The following is a 27,018-nucleotide window of genomic DNA, read 5'->3' as shown; positions in this document are numbered from 1 at the left end:
GACGATGACGCAGGCTCAACACCTCCTGCATTAGGTGCTATGGTGCTTTTGCCACTACCAGCAGATCCACCACCACCACCACCACCATCATTACCAGCTGGCAACCCCCCCCACTTCCACGGCCACTTCCAACACATTTCCTCATTTTTGGGAAAATGTACCCAAAATATCACCAGCAATATGGTACTGTAAAACAAGGTACAAGGTGTATATAGTATTGGGGAGAACACTGAACTATTATCTCAGGCCCAGTGTAGATTACACCTCAATATAACAGGCTGAAGTTGGATGGTGTATAAAATGTCTATATAGGACTGGGGAGAATTTGAATCTTCCTACAGACTTGAGGACACTGAACTATTATCTCAGGCCCAGTGTAGATTACACCTCAATATAACAGGCTGAAATTGGATGGTGTATAAAATGTCTATATAGGACTGGGGAGAATTTGAATCTCCCTACAGACTTGAGGACACTGAACTATTATCTCAGGCCCAGTGTAGATTACACCTCAGTATAACAGGCTGAAATTGGATGGTGTATAAAATGTCTATATAGGACTGGGGAGAATTTGAATCTCCCTAGAGATTTTAGCAATGATGCTCTCAGTCCCAAGTATGGCAGCAGGCAGCCTAATAAGCAGGACTGCTGCACACAAAAGTGTGGAGAAATGAACGCTTGGTAACTGGGCAAAAAAGAGGATGAAAAGTATTTTTGCTTTTAAAAAAAGCAGTTTGCACAGCAGTGTGAAAACAGCAATGCAGCTATCAGGGAGCCTTATAAGGCAGCCTAATAACCAACAGAGCTGATGCACCAAAATATAGCCTCCCCTTGCACTGCACACTAACTGGTGTGTTGTACAGGCAAAATCGCTAGCAGCAGAAGCAGTTTTTTGTATCTTCTTCCCTGCCTAACGCTCTCCCTACAGAATCAGCAGCAGCTCTCCCTATTCTGAGATCAGCAGAAGTAAGATGGCGGTCGGCGTGCACGCCCTTTTATAGCCCGTGTGACGCCACACAAAGCAAGCCAATCACTTGCATGCCCTTCTCAAAGATGGTGGTGACCGCTGCCTATGTCATCGCGTTGCCCACAGTGTGCGTCCTCCATCATTGGCTGAAAAAGGGCGCTGAAGCATCATTTGGAACGCGACTTTGGCGCTATGGTCGCCGACCTCGTGGCCGACCTCACGCTATGGTCGGGTTTCGTTTCATGAAACCCGACTTTTGCAAAAGTCGGCGACTTTTGAAATTGACCGACCCGTTTCGCTCAACTCTAGTCAGAATCTCTGAACATATAACAGACATTGTTTCTCTTTCCAGTTCAAATTGTGCCATTTCATTTGCGTCCAGGCATTTTATTCATTGTCAAAGAAGTACTGTTTCATTTAGGATTTCTGGAATAGAACGCATTGCACATCCATTGAGAGGAGGAAACATATGTTCCATTATTAATTTTTTTGTCTTTTCGTGTCAAAGTATATACAGTACATGCAATGACATGATTTTATGTAATTCATATTTTTTCTCTTGTTTCTATTTCATTCCTTCACTTCCCCTCCCCCTCTTCCCCTTTTTTTGCACATGGAATTTTAATGTGATTAGCATGTTTGTTATGTGATTTGAAATCTCTCTTTCATTAGTCACATTTTGTATAAAAGCTGAATAGGAGTATAGGACCTGTTCATGTATAGTTTGATAAAGGACACCTTTTGAGTGTTTGAAACGCGCAACTATATCTTACCACGTGAACCTTGCCATTGCCATGGTTTTTTAAAAAGCATTTTCTAATACATGTTTGGATTCAAGGAAGCAGGAACACATCTTTTTCATCAATACTACTCGTGTGAACACACGAGTTCCATGCTAATGTATCTGAACAAATTCGCAAGTTACCCATTATCACACACTTCCACCATGGCTACAAAATTATTATTAGGAAACATTGGCCTACTCTACAAATAGACAAAATAGTAGGCGAATTCTTACCTAAGTACCCAAAATTTGTTTTTAGAAAATGTCAGACAATAGGCAAGTGGGTAATGCTAGGATTGGAGTCCCGGATATGCAGGTACCTCGTTTTACACCATGTGGGACCTTCTCTTGTTGCATCCGTACAGACATTAAGAAAAAACTACAACACGTATTTTATAATTTTAATGGCTCCCAGGAATTTCGTATCAAGGACTGTATATCTTGCATTTCTACAGGGGTGATCTATATAATCACATGTCCTTGCAACAACATTTATGTGGACCGTACGAAACGTAAGCTCACGGACCAGATTAAGGAGCATTTTAATAATATCGAGAAAGGTTTCATTGGACACCCCTTATCTAAGAACTTTAAGGACTACCATAAGAAATTGGTGAAAGGGGTACATTTTTGTGGCATTCAGAGGGTATACAAAAATATGAGAGGTGGCGACTATCTTAAAACAGATGTCGCGTACCGAATCTAAATGGATTTTTACCCTCGACTGCCTAGCCCCTGAAGGGTTAAACCATGACCTAGAGCTTTATGGTATGCCTTCTCATGATATTATAACTTATGCCCTAATTCTAATGTTTTTATATTTATATTTTTATCCTTAATTTTTACATTGGTGGACATAACATGGGTTTGATTTGCTGATATATCCATTTCTTCAGGTATATATGTGTATTTTAGAGATTTATCTCAACATTTTATAAACACACTATCAAAAAGTGCTTTATGCCTATATTTTTATGTCTTTCAATATATGGGCAATTTTTAGGCTGGTTTATGTATTTATTCTAATTTTATATAATTAATTCTAATAAAGTGTTGAAATTTTACATTTTTATAATATATAATCCTGCACCTTATTAAATAACCTTAGACTAAGCTCAATAGAATTATTATTCTATTTTTCATGGATCCTATAGGGAGTTGGTGGCATTTCGACAAAGGGGCAGGGACTTTGCTACTATATTTAGGGGATATGACGGTGGCCAAGCCAACAGCCCTGACGAAGAAGGTCCGTGCACCTTCGAAACGCGTTGGCGAAGGGCCCTTCTCAGCCTCCGTCCCCCTGCTTCTGTATAAAGAAAATGAAGGGCACCACTAACACACTGGAGGTGTAAATATATATAAAGAGACGAGAGGGTTCACCAGGGTATGTACAAAACAATAAGCAAAAAGAGTAAAGAAAAAAGAAGATCATACCCATGGGAAGGGAACACCTCAATTATACAAGAAATATAGTATTATAAAACGTTAAATTTTATTAATGACCAAGCAAAGATACATGTATGACAAAACAGGACACATGTTAAAAACAATTAAAATTGCATCTAATTTATGCAAGGAAACTCAAAACAATACCACACCTTATTATAAAGGTTGTGGCACACCACACAGGGCTCTCACAAAAGAGGCGCTACTTGAAGAGAAATAGCCGGCTAGAACATATAAGACTCTGTATAAATATATATGTGTGAATAGGCACAACAGCAAATCTACATTGATCTGATATATGCACAAAATAAATATGCAAAAAGTAGAAAATAAATCCATATACATTCCAGGACCATAGTATGTCCCAGAGTATATGTGAAGCCAGCAGCAACTCAAAAATAATGAGAGTCTGAGTGTGGGATGAGATCCCAGGCATATCACCACACAAAGGGTGGCTTCCTCAGGGATTTATTTGTGTGTATCTACACACAACTTCTCTGACTCATCATCTCTGAAGCATGTATAATTATTAAGTCTTTTTCATCTGACAGGGTTACTCAGCTCTTGTCAGGGGTCATCATTTTATTCCATCTCCATTGGAAAGTGTCACATGTACTCGTCCTGTGTGACATGACCCGCAGGTCGGTAACTAGAACAAGACCAACACGTGTACCTGTCCTGTGTGACAAAACCCACAGGTCGGTAACTGAAACAACAAGACAAAGGGGAAGGGGAAACAGTTACAACGGTGGGCCCTGCAATAGGGAACGGGGACTGAGACCCCGGAGAAATTCCAACTCTGGCATTAAAAAGCGGCGCTGAGGCATAAGAACCCTTGACTGCTGCCAATAAAAGGCGTATCAGCGGTCATTAAGGGGTTAAAATGGTTTTCCAAATTTTGTTGTACAAATGAGAAATCACTGAATCCTTCTAACTTCCTAACAAAAAAAATTACATTTAAAAAATTGTGCTGAAATGTTATTTTTTTTGCATGACATAACTCCTCTTTGACTTAAGGCTATTATGATTAAAAGGTTTAAAATTGCAAAATTTTTGCCAAATTTCAGATTTTATCACATATCAACGCAAGTCATGTTGATCAAATTGTACCATGATCATGAAGTAGTAAATGTGACGAGAAAACAATCTCAGAATCAGTGGAATCAGTTGAAGAGTTCTAGAGTTATTACCTCATAAAGTGACACTGGTCAGAACTGTAACATTTGGCCTGGTGATAAAGGTGAAAACAGGCTCGGGGGTGCAGGGATTAAAGTTCCCTTTGCATGTTACAAATTACATTGCTGTGAATTATCCTACTTAGTGTCACTCACCTCTGCAAGGTTGACAATTGACCAGTCCAAGAAAGCCCAAAAGGCTAATTTTGTTCATTGGATCAGTGTAGTTAGACCAGGCTGTGTCAAGGTGTCCATCACCACAGCACTCATCCCACGTCACTGCAGTGAGCAACATTAAGCTGCACGTTGAACTAGAACCCTGTAGAAGCCAACAAGTGCCACCTGTAAGATGTAAGCACTACAGTAAAATATATAATAATGAGAAAATTATATAATAATGAGAAAATTACAGCATTTTTTTTTACATAGTAAATCCATTATTAAATAGCAATAACCTTAGCACTATAAATTATGATACTTAGAATTGCAACCAATTTACTGTAATACACTCAAAAAGTGACTTAATATATCTTTTGAAAAGAAATAATGTCATCATGAAAAAATATGTATACACGTCCTCAAGTGATGTAATCAGGCCTGACGATATATTGCAATATGTAAAGATAAAATACAAATCTTTATTTAGATTATAAAAAATAAAAACAAAAAGGATTAATAATATATCAAGCTTAGGGAACATGAAGAAACATATGAGCTTTGGGAGTAAATCATAAAAAGTAATTATACTAGTATGCACAAATAATATTCCATTATAAGTTCTAATGAAAGATTTGTCTTAGCACTCAAATGAAGCAATCAAGTGATGTGATAATGCTATCTGAATATGCATGTAGAAGGCTATTCATCCACAATGAAATATAAAGTGCATAGTGCAGATACTTCAATGTGGATTAATGAATTGCCATTGTGAACATCATAAGACTGTGTTAATTTTATCATGAAAAAATGTGTAAAACCCTTGTTAAACCACGTACACACATTGAGTCAGTATTTTACCGCAGTATCTCTAGGCCAAAATCAGGACAGGAACAATCAGAGGAATAGCTAAAAGTATAATTAAAACACATGCACCACTTCTGCATTATTCCCACTCCTGCTTTGGCTTACAAATACAGAAGCAAAAACTTCACCAAATACTCAGTGTGTACACATGGTGGTCTTATGGAACATTCACATTTTCCAATCCATGTTTGGCAGAAAATCCAAACTTTCAAAACTAATTAGTTAAAATACAAAGGCATATTAGAGGAATATTAAATGGATTGTCCACTACTACGACAACCCCTTCTCAATCTGATGTTAAAATAAAAACATGTATACTCACCTCCCGTGTCGACCCTGTTCCAGCTGTGTCGGCACTCGAATTCCCGGTAGCTCACATGAGGTTGTTATGTCATGTAAGCTCAACACACAATCATTGCTGGCGTCACTGTCCCCACTTTCGGACACAAGTAATTAAGAGGAGGTGAGAGAGCAGCTGCAGCTCTAACTTGCTCTTTATTACGTATACATCCGAAGGACGAGGAATAACAACCTCATGTGAGTCCCGAAAATGCAAGAGCAGACACTGAGAACTGCGCCAGCATGAAATGTGAGTATACCATAAGTGTTTTTAATTTAACAGGGGCAAACATTCAGATTGAGAGGGAGTTGTCCTAGTAGTGATATGAAAACATTAAAAACATTGTGAAAACATTAAAAGGGTCATGTGTTCACCCCAACAAGTTAAATGAGCATTCTGAAATTCTTTTCTTTCTATTGCAAAAGCTACAGCATCATCCTTTTATACCTTTTACTGTATTTATTAGATGCTCACTGTTTATCACACTGTTCCAGTACTATATGTTTATTTTGCCTATTACATCTTAAATCATTGATATATTATATTTATGCTTATATTATCCTTTCATTCAAAGAGCCTACACTCTGCGCTCTGACTCTTTTATTTCCAGTGAAAACACTACTACTGAATATGTAGTAATGTATGATAATGTTTTTTCCAGTTCTTGTTATTTTCCTTTAGGGCTCATACTCACAGGTGCAATCCCATAAAAAAAAAAATCAATTATTATGTGTTCATCTGCGATTTTTTTTTTTCTAAGCTTGGATCGAACAGAGAAAAAATTTGCAGCATGTTTTGCCACATACAGACGTTGTCAAAATTGTTGGTACCCCTCGTTTAATGACAGAGAACCCCACAATGGTCACAGAAATAACTTGAATCTGACAAAAGTAATAAATAAAAAATCTATGAAAATGAACAAATGAAAGTCAGATATTGCTTTTCAACCATGCTTCCACAGGATTTAAAAAAAAATAAAACTCATGAAATAGGCCTAGACAGAAATGATGGTACCCCTGAAAATAATGTGACAAAAGGGACATGTTAAATTATGATGTATCCACTAATTAGCATCACAGGTGTCTACACTCTTGGAATTAGTGAGTGGGCCTGTATAGAGGGCTACAGATACACACCATGTCACCAAACAGCACAGTGAGTATCACAGTCAGGCGAAGGAAGGAAAGCGAAGGAAAGAGTTGTCTCAGAAGTACTCAGGGCTTACCAACAATTTTGATAATGTGTGTATATTGTACTAGTCTTGGCAATGCAAGTCAATGGCTGCGGGAAAAAAAATTGCACGGCACAAGGATCATGAAATCATTTCATCCGCCATCTGCCGAGTACAGTAAATTCAAAGGAAGAAATGTCAGAATAGGATATATCGAAAAAAAAAAAATAGAAGCGGGGTCCCCCTTAATTTTCTTAACCAGCTGAGGGAAAGCGAACAGCTGGGGGCTGATGTTTATAGTCTGTGCAAGTGGGAAGAGCCAATGTTAAGTACTAGAATTGGTGCATCTAAAGGATGCATCTTTTTGGCATTGTTGCCAAAAAGTTCGATTTTGGTTTCATCTGACCAGAGCACCTTCTTCCACATGTTTGGTGTGTCTCCCAGGTGGCTTGTTGCAAACTTTAAACAACACTTTTTATGGATATCATTGAAAAATGGCTTTCTTCTTGCCACTCTTCCATAAAGGCCAGATTTGTGCAGTGTACGACTGATTTTTGTCCTATGGACAGACTGTCCCACCTTAGCTGTAGATCTCTGCAGTTCATCCAGAGTGATCATCAGTCTTCTCCTTGTTTGAGATGAAAGTTTAGAGGGACGGCCGGGTCTTGGTAGATTTGGAGTGGTATGATACGCCTTCCATTTCAATATAATCGCTTGTACAATGCTCCTTGGGATGTTTAAAGTTTTGGAAATCATTTTGTATCCAAATCCGGCTTCAAACTTCTCCACAACAGTATCATGGGCCTGTCTGTTGTGTTCCTTGGTCTTCATGATGTTCTCTGTGCTTCAAACAGAAACCTGAGACTATCACAGAGCAGGTGCATTTATGCAGAGACTTGATTACACACAGGTGGATTATATTTATCATCATGAGTCATTTAGGACAACATTGGATCATTCAGAGATCCACAATGAACTTCTGGAGCCTAGAACAGCAGGCGGCCGCTAAGCAACTTAAAGCCGGGCCGGGACCAGAATGGGTCTGTATTTGCTCCATCATTTAATCTGCCTGCTGTTGGTAATATGATGCCACAATAAAGGATATTTTTTGCACGGGACGGATTTAGCCTATCCGCTTTCTTCTCTATGGATATACAGAACTTCTGGAGTGAGTTTGCTGCACTGAAAGTAAAGGGGCCGAATATTATTGCACACCCCACTTTTCAGTATTTTAATTTCCACAAAAATTTAAAATAACCAATAAACTTCATTCAGCTCCACAATTGTATTCTATTTGTTGTTGATTCTGCAACAAAAATTTACATTTGGTATCTTTATGTTTGAAGCATGATATGTGGGAAAAAGTTGAAACGTTCCAGGGGGCAGAATACTTTCACAAGGCACAGTATAAGCCCAGTCTGTTAACAGGATTATTTCAAGCCAGAAGCCAGCCCCGGTAGTATGGAATATTAAACCAAGAAATCGAAATGTGGATCGAGATAAAAGAGCAGCCCAATGTTAAATTATATATTTAATTGCCTTAAGGGCAATGGTTATACATATACAGTGCTGTGCAAATTAATTGGGACAAAGCATTTTTTTAAGTAAAATCGTAAGTTGGCTACCAGTCAGTGATTCAAGCCAGTTTTAACTGCTTTGAACAGGTGGGAGTACCTGTTCAAAACAGTTAAAACTGGTTTGAATCACTTACTGGTAACCAACTTACAATTTTACTTAAAAAAATGCTTTGTCCCAATTAATTTGTACAGCACTGTACAATTATGAGCTATACAAGTACAATAGTGGGAGGACTGATGGATAATGGATGGATAATGTCAATTACTGGTTTGATGTTAGACTGTGTGTGCGTTGGGCCACAGGGGGCATGGGCTGCCCGCTGACTCCTAGGTCCTTCACAGCACATTACTCAACGTGACTCTCATTTCGAAGTGGGATGCATGCATAACAAAGACCACATGGCCTTATACTAGCTTACATTCACTATGGGCCACTCCCCTCCTGCCTTTCTGGGTTGAACATAAATCCCATCCAAGCCTCTAGCACAGGGGTGGGGAACCTCAGGCCCCAGGGCCATTTATGGCCCTCGATGACCTTTTATCAAGCCCCCGAGCAGATTCTCAGGGACTGCATTCTTGGGCAGGGAGCTGTATTTTGATTGCCAGAAGCTCATTAATTTCTTCTTGCTCTGTTAGCACACACACGCAGTGTTCACTACTGAACATTGAAGGGCATACAATGAAAAATTAAGTCATGAAATCAGTGCCAGAGTCAGGATGTACTTTGTGGGCGGAGTTTGTACAGCCCCCGAAGGATGGTATAAATATCCAAATGGCCCTTGGAAGAAAGAAGATTCCCCACCCCTGCTCTAGCAGCTAAAAACTCCAAAACCTAAGATCATTAATAGTAACCTACACACAGTGTCAGGCTGCTGTAGCATCAGACATGGCTGGTAACACCAATCCGACCCCCCCACCGGTTAACGGGGGCGATCTGCCCCCCGCCACTGAATGACAGCGGCGATGTGCCGCCGCTGTCATAACCTGCCTCCCCGCCTTCCGATCGCCACCCCCACCCCCCCGGTACTCACCGAGTACCGCTATGGCTCCCAGTGTCCCGCGGTCCCGGACCATGGGCGCCGCCATATTGGAAAATGGGGGGCGCATGCGCACTGCACCCTATTGTGAGTTCATTTTCCCCTTCGTCACTGATGTCTGGTGACCTCTCTATTCTGGTAAAAGGAAGGTAATGAGCCTGATTATCAGGCACCTGAGCCTAATGAGGATGACTGGCTGAGTGGAGTCACGGACTGGATATAAGGCTGCCGACGCCCTTCTGCCCTGCGGGTGATTTCTCTGTGGACTTCTAGGACACCAGTCTGATTCCTGCTCCTCTAAAGCTAAGTTTTCTGCTTTGCCGGTTAGCATTTGTGTTTTGTTTGTGTTTTCCTTGCTTTTCTGGATTCTGCCATTCCCTGCTGGGGTGAGCTGAATCTCCTTTTGCCTGTAGCTCTGTCTTCAGAATATTCCTGAGTACTGACATAGCTTTTTTGAAGCCTAGCGTCTTCAGGGCCTTTTTCACTGTCAGTCTGTTGGCTCTTATTTTCATAGGGTTTTTCACGGATTGCAGACAGCAGCCTTCCTGTCCTTTTCTATCTAGTTAGCTTGGGCCCCATCTTTGCTCAGTCTATCTTTCTGCCTGTGTTAGTGTTTTCCTCTTGCTTCACCGTCATTATATGTTGGGGGCTGCCTATTGCTTTGGGGTCTGCTCTGGGGCAGTTTAGACTTCCCCTTTCTTTCTTTAGGCCTATTTAATTCTCCGGCTGTGATCGAGGGGTCTAGGGCATCGTAGGAACCCCCCACGGCTGCTGCTAGTTGTGTTGATAGGTTCAGGGGTCTGCAATCCGATAGCTGCCAACTGCTCTGGTTTTCTGGACTTAGCTAGCATTTCTGTTTTTGCCTCCTACGGTGACTCAATCATAACAGAATCACCCGCTATACCGCAGATCCTAGGGTACTCTATAGCAGGAAAGAATTGTGTTTAAAAAAAAAAAAAAAAGGTGTGTGTATATTCTTTCCTCTTTATCTCTGAGGCCGTAGGGGGATTTTTTTTTTTCTCTCAATGGAGATAAAGCAATTGTCTGATCGTGTGGAGCAGCTCGCTGCGGAAGTGCGGGGAATTTTCGCCTACCTTGATCATTCGCATGCTGTTGAACCAAAGATCCCTCCACCTTTTTTGGGGATCGATCTAAATTTTTGAGTTTCAAAAATAATTGTAAATTATTTTTTGCCTTGAAGCCTAACTCGTCAGGGAGCTCCGCGCAGCAGGTTAAAATTGTCATCTCTTTGCTGCGTGGCGATCCCCAGGATTGGGCGTTTTTTTTTAAACCAGATGATCCTATTCTGACTAATGTGAACGCATTGTTTCAAGCTTTGGGGTTGTTGTATGACGAACCTAATGCTATTGATCAGGTTGAAAAGACCCTGTTGGCATTGAACCAGGGTCGAGATTCTGCAGAGTTGTACTGTCAAAAGTTCCGAAAGTGGGCGGTCCTTACTATCTGGAATGATGATGCCTTGGCTGCTCTCTTTCGGAAGGGTTTGTCAAAAGCCGTAAAAGATACTATGGTGGGATTTCCTGTTCCCTCTGGTCTGGACGATTCTATGTCATTAGCCATTCAGGTTGATCGGCGTTTATGTGAACGCAGGATTGCACGAGAGGTGTTGCCACCGGTTGAACAGACTTCTGAACCTATGCAATGTGATAGAGTTTTGTCTAAGGCGCAACGTCAGGAGTTCAGAAGGCGCAATAAGCTGTGTTTTTTCTGTGGAGATGCCTCGCATATTATTTCTGTTTGTCCTAAACAAGAGAAACGCTTTGCACACACGTTTTCTGTTGGTGGTGTTCAACCTAATTTTCTTCTGGCAATTACTCTGATCTGCTCCCTGTCCACATTTTCCGCCAAGGCTTCTGTGGATTTGGGAGCAGCGCTAAACCTAATGGACTTGGATTTTGCTAAACGTTGTGGATTTCCGATGACACCTCTGCAGACGCCTATCCCTTTGAGGGGGATTGATGCTACTCCTTTGGCTAAAAATAAACCTCAGTTTTGGACCCAGGTGGTCATGCGGGTCGCCCCAGACCATCAAGAAAATTGCAGATTTTTGGTGTTGCATGGTCTGCATGATGCCGTTGTTCTGGGGTTTCCCTGGCTGCAAATTCATAATCCAGTTTTGGATTGGAAATCTGTGTCTGTGGTGAGTTGGGGTTGTCGGTGTGCCTTTAGTGAAGCTCCGGTTTTTCCACCTCTCCTCAGTCGCATGATGTTCCTGACTATTTGGCGGACTTTTATGATGTATTTAGTGAGAATGAGTCTGCGTCCTTGCCTCCTCATAGGAGTTATGACTGTGCAATTGAACTAAGCCCGGGGTGTAAATTTCCCAAGGGTCGGCTCTTCAATTTATCTGTTCCCGAGCACGAGGCTATGCGGTCCTATATTAAGGAGGCGTTGGAGAAGGGTCATATTAGACCATCCTCTTCACCCTTAGGTGCCGGTTTTTTTTTTGTGGCCAAAAAGGATGGTTCTTTAAGGCCTTGTATTGATTATCGTGCCCTCAATAAAATTACTATTAAATATCAGTATCCATTACCCATGATTTCGGATCTATTCTCTAGAGTTAGAGGTGCTTGCTGGTTTACCAAGCTTGACCTCAGGGGGCGTATAATCTTACCCGCATTAAGCAGGGGGATGAATGGAAGACGGCGTTTAATACTCCGGAGGGACATTTTGAGTACCTGGTGATGCCTTTTGGGCTCACTAATGCCCCTTCTGTCTTCCAGTGCTTCATGAACGATATTTTCCGAGACTTTGTCGATAAATTTTTGATTATCTATCTGGATGATATTTTGATCTTCTCCAAGGATTGGGATTCTCATGTTGAATATATTCGGACTGTGTTCCGGATCTTGAGGGAGAATTCCCTGTATGTCAAAGGATCAATATGCCTTTTTGGAGTACAGAGGATTTCATTTTTGGGATTTATTTTGTCTCAGTCAACTATTGAAATGGACCCGGCCAAGGTACAGGCCATTTATGATTGGGTTCAGCCCACTTCTTTGAAGGCCCTCCAGAAGTTCTTGGGTTTTGCTAATTTTTATCGGAAATTTATAGCAAAATTTTCTAGTATTGCCAAGCCACTGACTGATCTGACTAAGAAGGGTGATGATGTGTTGAATTGGTCTCCGGAGGCTGTTGCTTCCTTTCAGGAGCTGAAGCGAAGATTTACCTCCGCCCCGGTTTTGCGGCAACCTGATGTCTCACTCCCGTTCCAGATAGAGGTGGATGCTTCTGAGATTGGTGCAGGAGCTGTTTTGTCCCAAAAGGATCCTGTAACATCTAAAATGAATCCCTGTGCTTTCTTTTCCCGAAAGTTCTCTCCATCTGAACGTAACTATGATGTGGGGAATCGGGAACTGTTGGCCATGAAATGGGCATTTGAGGAGTGGAGACATTGGTTGGAGGGAGCTAAACATCAAGTTGTGGTCCTCACTGACCACAAGAATTTGATTTATCTAGAGTCGGCTAAACGCTTGAACCCTAGACAGGCTAGGTGGGCCTTGTTTTTTACACGTTTTGATTTTGTGGTCTCTTTTCTTCCTGGAACTAAGAATGTCAAGGCAGACGCACTCTCTAGGAGTTTCTTTGCTGATTCTCCTGTGGTGACCAAGCCTGCTACTATCTTAGGCGAAGGGGTAGTTCTTTCTGCCATCTCGCCTGATTTGAGACTTGCTCTGCAAGAGTTCCACGAGGACAAACCTGAGCGTTGTCCCAGTGGAAAGTTGTATGTTCCTGACCAGTGGAAGAAGAGAGTGATGTCTGAAGTTCATTGCTCTGCATTAGCTGGTCATCCAGGTATTTTTGGTACTAGAGATCTGGTGAGTCGCTCTTTTTGGTGGCCCACCTTGTCTCATGATGTCAGGAATTTTGTGCAGTCCTGTGGGACTTACTCCCGGTCTAAATCTTGTTCTCGCTCTAGTGGGTTGTTGATGCCTTTGCCGGTCCCCAGGAGGCCATGGACCCATATTTCAATGGATTTCATCTCTGATATGCCGGTCTCTCAAAGAATGACTGTTATTTGGGTGATTTGTGATAGGTTCTCTAAGATGGTTCATCTTGTACCACTCCCTAAGTTGCCATCTTCCTCTGAGTTGGTGCCCCTGTTTTTGCAACAGGTGGTTCGCCTACACGGGATTCCTGAGAACATTGTATCTGACAGAGGAGTTCAGTTTGTGTCTAGATTTTGGAGGACTTTCTGTTCCAAGCTGGGAATTCAGTTGTCCTTCTCCTCTGCTTTTCACCCTCAGACCAATGGGCAGACAGAGAGAACAAACCAGACCTTGGAGTCGTATTTGAGATGTTTTATTTCCGCTGATCAGGATGATTGGGTTTCATTTTTGCCCTTGGCCGAATTTGCTTTAAATAATAGAGCTAGTTCTGCCACTTTGATGTCACCTTTTTTTTGTAACTTTGGGTTTCATCCTCAATTTTCTTCAGGGCAGATGGAGCCTTCTGCCTGCCCAGGTGTTGACACTGTGGTGGAGAGAATGCACCAGATCTGGGACCAAGTGGTGGATAAGTTATCTCTCTCCCAGGAAAAGGCCCAGCGGTTTTCCAATCGACATAGGACCATTGGTCCCCAGTTTAAGATTGGTGATATGGTGTGGTTATCATCAAAAAATATTGCTATGAAGGTGGCTTCTCCTAAGTTTAAGCCTAGATTTATTGGACCTTACAAGATTTTGGAGATTATTAATCCGGTCTCTTTTCGTTTGGCTCTTCCTGTCACATTTAAAATCCATAATGTGCTCCATAAGTCCTTGTTGAAGAGGTTTGTTGAACCAGTTGTTCCTGGGGTGGCACCTCCAGACCCTGTATTGGTTGAAGGTAACATGGAATATGAGGTAGAGAAAATACTGGATTCCCGTCTGGCTAGACGGAGACTCCAGTATTTGGTTAAGTGGAAGGGTTATGGTCAGGAGGATAATTCCTGGGTCTCTGCCTCTGATATTCATGCCAAAAGATTGGTGCGTGCCTTTCATCGGGCTCACCCTGATCGCCCTGGTGGCATGGTTGAGGGTTCGGTGACCCCTCCTCAAGGGGGAGGTACTGTTGTGAGTTCATTTTCCCCTTCGTCACTGAGGTCTGGTGAACTCCCTATTCTGGTAAAGGAAGGTAATGAGCCTGATTATCAGGCACCTGAGCCTAATGAGGATGACTGGCTGAGTGGAGTCACGGACTGGATATAAGGCTGCCGATGCCCTTCTGCCCTGCGGGTGATTTCTCTGTGGACTTCTAGGACACCAGTCTGATTCCTGCTCCTCTAAAGCTAAGTTTTCTGCTTTGCCGGTTAGCATTTGTGTTTTGTTTGTGTTTCCCTTGCTTTTCTGGATTCTGCCATTCCCTGCTGGGGTGAGCTGAATCTCCTTTTGCCTGTAGCTCTGTCTTCAGAATATTCCTGAGTACTGACATAGCTTTCTTGAAGCCTAGCGTCTTCAGGGCCTTTTTCACTGTCAGTCTGTTGGCTCTTATTTTCATAGGGTTTTTCACGGATTGCAGACAGCAACCTTCCTGTCCTTTTCTATCTGGTTAGCTTGGGCCCCATCTTTGCTCAGTCTATCTTTCTGCCTGTGTTACTGTTTTCTTCTTGCTTCGCCGTCATTATATGTTGGGGGCTGCCTATTGCTTTGGGGTCTGCTCTGGGGCAGTTTAGATTTCCCCTTTCTTTCTTTAGGCCTATTTAATTCTCCGGCTGTGATCGAGGGGTCTAGGGCATCGTAGGAACCCCCCACGGCTACTGCTAGTTGTGTTGATAGGTTCAGGGGTCTGCAATCCGATAGCTGCCAACTTCTCTGGTTTTCTGGACTTAGCTAGCATTTCTGTTTTTGCCTCCTACGGTGACTCAATCATAACAGCGCCCGCCTGCTGCAATTTCCTTTAATTCATTTTGATCACTGTGATAAACTCTCACAGTGATCAAAATAGAATGAAAAGTAAATAAACCCCCTGACTATCACCCCCATAGGCAGGAACAACTAATAAAATAAATTATTTTTATTTTTCCATTAGGGTTAGGGTTTGGGTTGGAAAGAGGGTTAGGGTTAGAACGAGGGTTAGGGTTGGAAAGAGGGTTAGGGTTAGGATTGGAATTAGGGTTAGGGTTGGAAATAGGGTTAGGGTGGAATTAGGGTTAGGGTTGGAATTAGGGTTAGGGTTGGAATTATGGTTAGGCTTGTGGTTAGGGTTATGGTTAGGGTTGGGATTAGGGTTAGGGGTGTGTTGGGGTTAGGGTTATGGTTGGGATTAGGGTTAGGGATGTGTTGGGGTTAGGGCTGTGTTGGGGTTAGGGTTGAAGTTAGAAATGAGGGGTTTCCACTGTTTAGGCACATCACGGGGGTCTCCAAACACGACATGGTGCAACCATTCATTCCAGCCAATTTTGCGTTCAAAAAGTCAAACGGTGCTCCCTCCCTTCCAAGCCCCAACGTGTGCCCAAACAGTGGTTTACCCCAACATATGGGGTATCAGCGTACTCAGGAAAAATTGCACAACAACTTTGGGGGTCTAATTTCTCCTGATACCCTTGGGAAAATAAAAAATTGGGGGACAATTTTTTTTTTTTTATTTTCACGTCTCTGCATTATAAACTTCTGTGAAGCACTTGGGGGGTTCAAAGTGCTCACCAGGCATCTAGATAAGTTCCTTCGGGGGTCTAGTTTCCAAACTGGGGTCACTTGTGGGGGGTTTCTATTGTTTAGGCCATCAGGGGCTCTGCAAACGTAACGATGACCGCAGACCATTCCATCAAAGTCTGCATTTCAAAACGTCACTACTTCCATTCCGAGCCCTTACGTGTGCCCAAGCAATGGTTCCCCCCCATATATGGGGTACCAGCGTACTCAGGACAAACTGGACAACAACTTTTGGGGTCCAATTTATCCTGGTACCCTTGTGAAAAAAAAAATTGCTGGCTGAAAATCATTTTTTTTGAGGGAAAAAAAATATTTTTTATTTTCACGGCTCTGAGTTATAAACTTCTGTGAAGCACTTGGGGGTTCAAGGTGCTCACCACACATCTAGATAAGTTCCTTGGGGGGTCTATATTCCAAAATGGGGTCACTTGTGGGGGGTTCCACAGTTTAGGTACATCAGGGGCTCTGCAAATGTAACATGATGCCAGCAGACCATCCCATCAAAGTCAGCATTTCATAATGTCACTACTTCCCTTCCGAGCCCTGATGTGTACCCAAACAGTTGTGCCCACCCACATATGGGGTACCAGCGTACTCAGGACAAACTGGACAACAACTTTTGGCATCCAATTTATCCTGGTACCCTTGTGAAAATAAAAAACTGTGCACTAAAAAATAATTTTTTGAGGGAAAAAAATTTTTTATTTTCACGGCTCTGCGTTATAAACTTTTGTGAAGCACTTGGGGGTTGAAAGTGCTCACTATGCATTTAGATAAGTTCCTTAGGGGGTCTAGTTTCCAAAATGGGGTTGTTATGATTCCACCACATGGCGGGGGAAGAAGGTGCCACTGAGCTCCACCCCCCACTGACCCTACCTACTTGCCGGTCCCACCCTAGCCGGTGGGCGACAACTGGGCGGCGGTCCCTACCTCGGCGTAAGTGCAGGGAGCTACAGTGAGGGTAAACCGAGGGTGGAATGAGTGCAGGACAACCTAAGAGAGACAAGCAGCTGCAAGGAGGACTACTAGTGTGAAACTAAAGAGTGACTGAACCTGAAGGGGAAAACCACGAAACCCCAAAACTAACACAAAAATACTAAGCTTTCAGCAAAGACAAAAGCGGAAAGCTGGAGTCCCAGAGGTACTCAACGAAAGAGAGACCGGGAAGCTGTCAGAGGTTGTACCGGACAGCGCTGTAGGGAGACAGGAATCCGTACCACAGAAGAATCACCGGCAAGGAGTGAAAGCCCTGTGGAGTGCTAAATAGGAAAAGGGCGGGACATAAGCACAGGAAACAGTGAAGCAGCCAATCACCAGAACGGAGGAAGAACGAAAAAGAACTAGTTGATCAGAAACTGTATATTAAGACTGGTTGTGTGGCACAACCAGTAAGGCAGCGAGACTTGCTGTGGAACACAGACTAGACCCCGGTACGAATCCTGACAGGGGTCAATTGTGGGGGAGCTCCTATGTTTAGGTACACAGGGGCTCTCCAAACACGACATGGTGTCCGCTATCGATTAGAAGTAATTTACATTTCAAAAAGTCAAATGGCGCTCCTTCCCTTCTGAGTCCTGCTGTGTGCCCAAACAGTGGTTACCCCCCACATATGGGGTAACAGCGTACTCAGGACAAACTGGAAAACAACTTTTGTGGTCCAATTTCTCCTGCTAGCCTTGTGAAAATTAAAAATAGCATGCTAAAAAATCATTTTGAGGAAAAAAAATTATGTTTTATTTTCACTGCTCTGTGTTATAAACTTTTGTGAAGCACTTGGGGGTTCAAAATGCTCACTACACATCTAGATAAGTTCCATAAGGGGTCTAGTTTCCAAAATGGGGTCACCAACGTTTAGGTGCACAGGGGCTCTCCAAACGCGACATGGTGTCCGATAACGATTGGAGCTAATTTTCCATTCAAAAAGTCAAATGGTGCTCCTTCACTTCCGGACCCTGCCTATGCCCAAACAGTGGTTTATGACCACATATGAGGTATCGGTGTACGCAAGAGAAATTGCCCAACAAATTTTAGGATCCATTTTATCCTGTTGCCCATGTGAAAATGAAAAAACTGAGGCTAAAATAAAATTTTTGTGAAAAACAGTACTTTTTTTTTTTTACAGATCAATTTTTGAAGCACCTGGGGGTTCAAAGTGATCATTATGCATCTAGATAAGTTCCTTGGGGGGTCTAGTTTCCAAAATGGGGTCACTTGTGTGGGAGCTCCAATGTTTAGGCACACAGGGGCTCTCCAAACGCGACATGGCAACCGCTATATATTCCAGCATATTTTCCATTCAAAAAGTCAAATGGCGCTCCTTCCCTTCTGAGCCCTGCCGTGCGCCCAAACAGTGGTTTATGACCACATATGAGATATCGGTGTACTCAGGAGAAATTGCCCAACAAATTTTAGGATCCATTTTATCCTGTTGCCCATGTGAAAATGAAAAAATTGATGCAAAAAAAAATTTTTGTTGGAAAAATTAAAATGTCAATTTTTTCTTTCCACGTTGCTTTAGTTCCTGTGAAACACCTGAAGGGTTAATAATCTTCTTGAATGTAGTTTTGAGTAGTTTGAAGGGTGCAGTTTTTAGAATGGTGTCACTTTTGGGTATTTTCTGCCATATAGACCCCTCAAAGTGACTTCAAATGTGAGATGGTCTCTTAAAAAAATGGTTTTGTAAATTTTGTTGTAAAAATGAGAAATCGCTGGTCAACTTTTAACCCTTATAACTTCCTAACAAAAAAATATTTTGTTTCCAAAATTGTGCTGATGTAAAGTAGACATGTGGGAAATGTTATTTAGTAACTATTTTGTGTCACATAACTCTCTGGTTTAACAGAATAAAAATTCAAAATTTGAAAATTGCAAAATTTTCGCCAAATTTCTGATTTTTTCACAAATAAACGCAAAAATTATCGACCTAACTTTACCACTATCATGAAGCACAATATGTCACGAAAAAACAGTCTTTGAATCGCTAGGATCTGTTGAAGCGTTCCTGAGTAATTACCTCATAGACACTGGTCAGAATTGCAAAAAATGGCCTGGTCATTAAAGTCAAAATAGGCTTGGTCATAAAGGGGTTAATGATATGCTCATGTCCTAAGGCTGGGCTGGGGTATGTGGTGCTCTGATTAGCTATTCATTTTGCAGACTGCTGACAGGTCACTGATCCCTAACTGGCCTGCCCCCTAGTTTGCATAATGAATGTACTAGTGTGTGTCCAGGCAAAGAAAAAAGAGAACTGCACTAGAGAGAAATTTTTCACACAATGTGTTCATGAATGGTCCTCTATTTAAATGACTGTCATACCGCGTATTCAACAAATCTGTGGTGCTCAGCAATGGAAAAGAACATGTCTGTAAAAATATATTAAGAAACATTTGCGGCACTTAAGATGAAATGAGTTTCAAAAGCCCTTTATTAAACCGCTTCGCTTGTTACAGCTTCAACGGGTCCAGGTGCACCTGGATCGCCATTTTGATAAAGTGACATGCTTTTTTTTTCAAATACACACATTAGTATATTCATTATGCAAACTAGGGAGCAGGTCAGTGAGGGATCAGTGACCTGTCAGCAGTCTGCATTATGCACCTGGACCAGTAACAAAAGAAACAGTCGTCGTCCACTTCTGCACTCCCCGCATTCCTCCCTAACTTCCACGTCCGATTTCAATGCCTACACCATAAAGGTTTAATAAAGGGTTTTTTAAATTATTTTCAACTTGGTGAGTGCCGCAGATCTTTCTTAATATAGTTGTACTAATGTGTGTATTTGAATAAAAGCATGTCACTTAATCAAATTGGGGTCCCTGCACACGTTCTCTTATCGGTTAGTGCCTACTATCTTCCTGTGTTTCAAAGAAATAAAATCCATCATAGAATCATAGAATCGTAGAGTTGGAAGGGACCTCCTGGGCCATCTGGTCCAACCCCCTGCTCAAAGCAGGATTCGCTAAATCATCCCAGTCAGATGTCTGTCCAGCCTCAGTTTGAAGACTTCATTGAAGGAGAACTCACCACTTCTCGTGGCAGCTTGTTCCACTCATTGATCACTCTGTCAAAAAGTTTTTTCTAATATCTAATCTGTGTCTCCTCCCATTCAGTTTCATCCCATTGCTTCTAGTCTTTCCTTGTGCAAATGAGAATAAAGTTGATCCTTCTACAATGTGACAGCCCTTAAGATATTTGTAGACAGCTATTAAGTCTCCTCTCAGTATTCTCTTTTGCAAACTAAACAATCCCAAATCCTGCAACCTTTCCTCATAAGACAGGGTTTGCAGACCGGTCACCATTCTGGTTGCTCTTTTCTGAACTTGCTCCAGTTTGTTGATGTCTTTTTTAAAATGTGGTGCCCAAAACTGGACACAGTATTCCAGATGAGGTCTGACCAAAGAGGAGTGGAGGGAAATAATGACTTCACGTGATCTAGACTGTATGCTTCGGTTAATACATCCTAGAATTGCATTTGCCTTTTTTGCTGCTGCATCACACTGTTGACTCATATTCAGTCTCTGATCTATTAGTATACCCAAGTCTTTTTCACATGTGCTGTTGCTTAGCCCTATTCCTCCCATTCTGTATATACTTTTTTCATTTTTATTGCCCAGATGTAGTACTTTGCATTTTTCCCTGTTAAAAACCATTCTGTTAGTTGCTGCCCACTTCTCCAGTTTATTTATATCTTTTTGAATCCTCTCTCTCTCTTCTCTAGTATTAGCTATCCCTCCTAGCTTTGTGTCATCAGCAAATTTAATCAGTTTACCCTCAATTCCTTCATCTAAATCGTTGATAAAGATGTTGAACAATACATCAGTATGGCTCCGTCAGGTGCACCTGCGCATTAGTATTTATCGCGGTCCAATAGATGCTACTGTGCAAGCGCCGCCACCAGCTCCTCGTTGCTGCAGCCAAAAAAATGTAAACTAAAACAAAATGGCGCTGGCGGCAGAAATTGCATAGTAGCATCGCTCGGTATGCAATAGATGCTACTGCGCATGTGCCGCCTCTGACACCATTTTGTTGTAGTGTAAATTTTTTTTTTAGACAGCAGCAACAAACCGCAGGCACAGGCGCTTGAACAATAGCTTCTATCTCGTACTGAGAGATGCTAATGTGCAAGCCCCGCTGCCATTTTGCTGTAGTACACCTTTTTTTGGCTGCAGCAACAAAGCCGGTGGCAGCGCTTGCGCAGTAGCATCTATCAGACCACCATAATGATGGTGATTTTTTTTTCTTTGAGATACAGGAAGATAATAGGCATTAACTGATAAGAGAAAGTGCGCCGGCGCCCCAGACGCTGCCATTTTGATAAAGTGACATGCTTTTTTTTTCAAATGCACACATTAGTATATTCATTATGCAAACTGAGGGGTAGGTCAGTGAGGGATCAATGACCTGTCAGCAGTCTGCATTATGAATAGCTAATCAGAGCACCACATACTCCAGCACTGCCTTAGGACATAAGAATATCATTAACTAAATACTGAAAATAAAGATTAAGAAACAAGATGGATTTCATCAACCCAGGTATCATTTTTTTCTGCATAACGGCGCTGACCTGACACTGTGTGTAGGTTACTATGCACAATCCTGCTGACAGGTTCCGTTTAATGGATGGTCCTAGGGAGGCAGTTTTGGTGCCGTTGGATTTGGCCGGGCCCTTGCTATGCATTAAGATTAGACACATCCTTGCCATCTGGTTCCTATTAGCCATTCTAACTCCTCTCCCTGGGGTGCTAGAACAGATCGAGACCCTGAAAGGCATTTGCCATGTTCTGGAGAACTTGGAAATATACAAGATGTACAGCTAGGATGTATAGTATCTCCATAACTTTGGCTTGATCCCCCTGCTGAGTTAGGTGCCAGCTCTCTCCTTGAGGCTTGGAGAATATTGGACTTCCTGCTGAGTCCCTGATGCACAAAAGAGGATTTTATAATCCCAGGCCAAATACGATACAAATGACTGGCATGAAATTATATCTCCACTATTCTTCACATCTCACCCTTTAGAGGGTGCTAGGGGCAGCATTTTCTGGTGTTCCCTCACAGGCCTGTCCGCAACCTCTCCTCGTCGGGATAACCCGTCGGAATGACTGTGGTCACTGCGCTTCTTGTGGCAAATGGCGAAGTGGTACTGCTGGAGTGCAAGACTCTAACGTAGCAACCTCCAATTCATTCCAGATACGGTGTGTAACAAGCTCAGGGTGTTGTAGTCACTTTCCATGGTGGATTGGCGTCTGTACAAGTATGGCTGCAGACGCTGCAGGGCCCACCCTATGGCCAGACATTCCTTCTCCATCGTGGAGTAGGGCACCTCCCTCAACAAGAGCTTTCAACTTAGGTAAAAAGGGGTGTTCTTGGCCCGCAAAGTCAACATGGCTGAGCACAGCACTGCGGCCAAAGTCACTATCATTAGACTCATTATAAATGGCAGTGTAAAGTCAGCTGCTTGTAGTACTGGAAAGGGCGGTCTTCAGTGCCTGGAAGGGTCGTTTGTCCAATTGACTGTGGAGGGCAGCTTATTCTTGGTGAGGTCTGTCAGGGTCTTCGCCAGGCTTTATAGAGGGACGAACCTCCTATAGTACCCGACGGTCCCCAAAAAGGACATCACCTGTTATGTGGTCCTGCAGATGGTCCAGGATGCAATGGAATCCACCTTCCAGGGCTCCTGCTTTAGAGCCCCCCCCGCAATCTGGTGTCACAGCCAGTGGACCTCACTCATACCCAGCTGGCATTTTTCCACCTTAATGGCCAAGCCTGCCCGGCAGATCCACCCGAGCAACTACGCCAGATGCTCTAAGTGATCCTCCCAGGTGGGACTAAATATGGCAGTGTTGTCCAGTTATGTAGCCGCATACCCTTCAAGTGCCTTGAGCAGCGTATTGACCATCCGCTGAAAAGTGGCAGGAGCATTCTTCATGTTGAATGTTATTACTGTGAACTCTTACTTACTCTTCCTACACCTCACGGGTCACGATATTCCCAGCTCAGATCCATAATGGTCAGGTACTTGGCCCCGGCCATCTGAATAAGTAGGTCATCAATGCGTGGCATTGGCTACGCCTTCATCGGGCGTGATCCAGGGAGACCAGATATGTTACAGCATTGATCTGCTGGTGCACGAGATACGTGGACCAGTACCCACATCTTTTTACCCACCTGGTTGTTCCTTTCACAAGCATTATGGTTGTACCATCACTTCTGGTCGGCTGGGGCTTGCGTCACATTATCGTGCACCAGAGGTGCCAAGGCCTGCATCTTGTCATAGAAGCGTACAACATACTCAATGACCAACATTCCAGGGGTAGCTAAGTCTTCTTCCTAGACCTCTTTCAGAAGAGCCAGGGGCCCCGGCACATGTCGCCCGTACAGGAACTCAAAGGGGGAGAACCCCATTGAGGCCTCTGGAACCTCCAGGTAGGGCCAAATAGCGGGTGTGGGAGGTACCGCTCCCAGTCCTGCCCATGAGAGTTTGCCATTGAACAATTCGCACAGGCCGTTGGTCTGTGAATGGTAATGGCTGGTCACCAGATGTTGCACCTGTATCTGCTTAAAGAGCGACTCCATCAGCTATGACATGAACTGGGTCCACTGGTAGGTGAGTATTTCTTGGGGAAAACACACTTGGGAGAATATCTCCAGTAAGGTTTTGTCCACCTTGTTGGCCCCAACAGACTACAAGGCTACTGCTTTCGGGTACCATAGTCTACTACCGTCAGTACATAGAGCTTCCCAGAGCTGATGGGAGTGGCGATCGGGCCAACGAAATTCATAGCACCCTCCCTTCCCCACCCTCTGACAGGTGTCACATGAACGGCAGTAAGCAGTCACGTCGACCCCCATCCTGGGCCAGTAGATATGCTGGGCAAGCCTGGACTTTGTCTTCGTGATCCCTAGATTTCCAGCTATTGGAATCTCCTGTGAAATCCGCAACAACTCCGACCTGAATGGATAGGGTACAACCAACTGTCGGTCCCTAGGCCACACCTCCGATGAACCCTGCTGTATCATAGTCCGGGACAGCCGTCCTTGGTCCCAGACCACCCGCTCGAGGTATAAGTCCAAAGGAGGCTGTGTTGCCTCCTCCTTGAGAGCTTTCAGGCTGTCGTCAGTTTCCAATGCCGCCTGAAACCCTTGACTGGACAACACCGCTACATCTGGAGTTTTCTGGGACCTGACTCCTGGCCTCTGTCTGACCAGGCAGTAACTTGGTCGGAAGAGGAGAAGTTGTCGGATCTCTGAGGGGCCCCGGAGCCACCACTGCAAGTGACAGCGGCCATAGCCACTGCAAGCGCACGTACTTCCCACTTCTCTTCTGTTTCCCACCAAGTCGCCAGTCCAGACTGACTAACCTGGCCCTTTGATATCCCAGTCATGGAGGAAACCTGCAATGATACCTAACCTGGAAGCTCTACCTCTCCTGGGACAGCCCAGCCTTCAATTGCATGCTCTCCCTCCGCAGCTGTCTGCCCTCTGGCTGTCCCATCTGTGACAACCTCACAGAACAACTGGTTCCTGAATGACGGCTGGCCACACTCTAAGGCATTAGTTTGCTTGCTTGATTGATCCCCCCTTCCCGAGGGGAGAGGGACACAGTACATCACCCACCCCCACATCTCCATCAGTAGGCTTGTTACTCACATTGACATCAACAGGATCGGGTCTTGGAGGTTCAATGGCCAGATACTGAGACACTAGCCGCCCCAGGTCTGTCCCAAGCAAAACACTTGCAGGAATATTTGAGGTTAACCCCACCTCTCGCACTCTCTTCCCAGCGCCCCAGTCCAAATACACCTTTGCGACGAGCAGTGCCGGCTTGACTCCTCCAATCCCAGAGAAAGCAAGGGTTTTCCCAGGAACCAAATCCTGTGGTCGTAGAAGGGTCATCTCAGCGCCAGTTTCCCGTATACCCATGGCCAAGGACTGACCTATGGTGATGGGCTTGTCAAGGGACCTTCCACTACCTCCAGACACACACACACACACACACACACAAAACAGTGGACAGTTTTTGAGATGAGGACAGACCGTTCTGGAGCTGTGGATAGATGGCTTTGAAGTGTCCCGGCTATTTGCAGAGATGACACAATCGGGAGTTCCCCCACCGACATGGAGAGGGAATTATGGGCAGTTGCCCCCTTGGGCTTTGGGACAGGGACAGCAGGCACCGCATTCATCTTACCTCTTCTCCAACCACCAGTTTTCTTGGCCTCTGTCGTCCTGTTGTTGGAGTACAAGTGTCTCCAGCAGCAAGTGTCGCTGTTGCAGAGTTCCCCTGTCACAGAGATACAGCTGGAGGTTTTCCGGGCAGTTCCACAAAAACTGTTCAGTCGTGATGAGCTCCTTCAGCTGCTGGACAGTGGTCAGTTCCAATCCCATGGTCCATTGGTTGACTGCTCTCAGTAGGACCCACATGTGATCAGCCCAGCTGTCTGCAGGACCCGGCTGCATATTCTGGAGGTTCTTCTGGAATGTCTCAGGGATCAAGTTGCACTGCCAGACCAGAGCCTGCTTGATGTCCTGTCCTCATAGATCAGGGTAGTCTTGCTGGGCAGGTACCCAAAGATTTCCAGGGCCTTATCCCTGAGGCGTGGGGTTAAGAACCGGACATACTGGTCCTGAGGCAAACGGTACTGATGGCAGCAAGAAATTGTCCAAGTACCATCCTTTGTCCAGCAGGGGGAAGTCCTCCGCCTGTAGCTACAGGATCCGGATCTCATGGGACTCGCAACTGGCTGAGGTTTGCATTTGGAGTTTGAGTTGGAGCTGAAGCATTTGTTGCTGGTTCTCGCGCTCCGCTCTGTAAATTCAGCCGAATTGTTACATTCTGCAGCTTCCATTAACTCACCACTCTCTGCTGCTTCTGCTGCCTCGTGACATTCTGCTACTGCTCTGAGGGTCTTGTAGGAGGCCTTGTCTCCTTCCTGGAGTCTGGCTATGGCAGCTTGCAGGAGTGTTTCTGAGCCTGCCTGGCTGGGGGACAGGTAGGTGGTGAGTGGCACACTGCGGGGGGGGCTGACTGCCAGCGACTGGCTCCTTGGAGAGCCTGAGCTGGACTCCCCATCTCCTTGAGCAATATCGTCTTCTACCTCCTTACCGACATCCATAGCATTTGCCATTTCCCTGGCTCTGGCCCTGGTGCCACTGGCCATCCTTGCAATCTTTGGTCGCTAACACAGAGCTGCAACCTGATTCACCCACACACGTTACAGTATTTGAACACAGACTGTCTAGTGCTGAGCTGATCTTAAGACCCCAGCGGCAAAAGCTACTGATGGCAGTCTTTAGCAACTAGGAATATGGGTCACATACTCACTATTAAATCTATCCCACCGCGCTGCCACCACATGTGATGAAACCGCACCTCGTCACCCCTCTTGACATCACTATTACTTGAAACGGATCACATAATGCAGTCTTCCCGCTTTCACCAACGTGCCGTTATGCACCCCCTGGGGCCATGTAAGGTCAGCTTGGTACAGTTTTACACTCTTGCCCTGTGTTCACACGGGCCCAGAGAGACACAGAGAGTGAGAAGATATGGCCCATGCAGTCACTTATGTGGCAACACTTTTGCTCACAACCCTGACAGGCTTAGAGGCGCCTTTCAGTAGCACCAGTGAAGCAGAGCGCTGACAACTCGGTAGGACTGCCACCAGTTATTCGCTAGATATAAGCCCGGTCCTTTAACGGGATTATATCTTGCCAAAAACCAGCCCCAGTAGGAAGGAAAATTAAACTGAGAAAAGGACATCTGGATTGTGAATCAAAATAAAAAAGCAGTCCAAGGTTAAATTATATATTTAATCACCTTAAGGGCACACTAGACAATACACTATAA

The 27,018-nt window shown here is 44.0% G+C and overlaps 1 protein-coding gene across 2 annotated transcripts in view; it reads right to left on the bottom strand.

Annotated features, from left to right (window-relative positions):
- FSTL3 (follistatin like 3) overlaps positions 1-27,018 on the bottom strand; it is a 276,736-nt gene that overhangs the window by 220,475 nt on the left and 29,243 nt on the right. For both annotated transcript variants that reach the window (XM_073543369.1, XM_073543370.1), the window contains exon 2: positions 4,529-4,714. In XM_073543369.1, coding sequence (XP_073399470.1) covers positions 4,529-4,714 — 186 coding nt within the window. The remainder of the gene's footprint in view (positions 1-4,528; positions 4,715-27,018) is intronic.

The sequence above is a fragment of the Dendrobates tinctorius genome, unplaced genomic scaffold (assembly GCF_039654945.1).
Source record: "Dendrobates tinctorius isolate UK_male_01 unplaced genomic scaffold, ASM3965494v1 ptg000132l, whole genome shotgun sequence".
NCBI classification, from domain to species: Eukaryota; Metazoa; Chordata; class Amphibia; order Anura; family Dendrobatidae; genus Dendrobates; species Dendrobates tinctorius.
The sequence above is the reverse complement of the archived record's forward strand: the minus strand, read 5'-3'. Positions and strand labels throughout refer to the sequence as shown.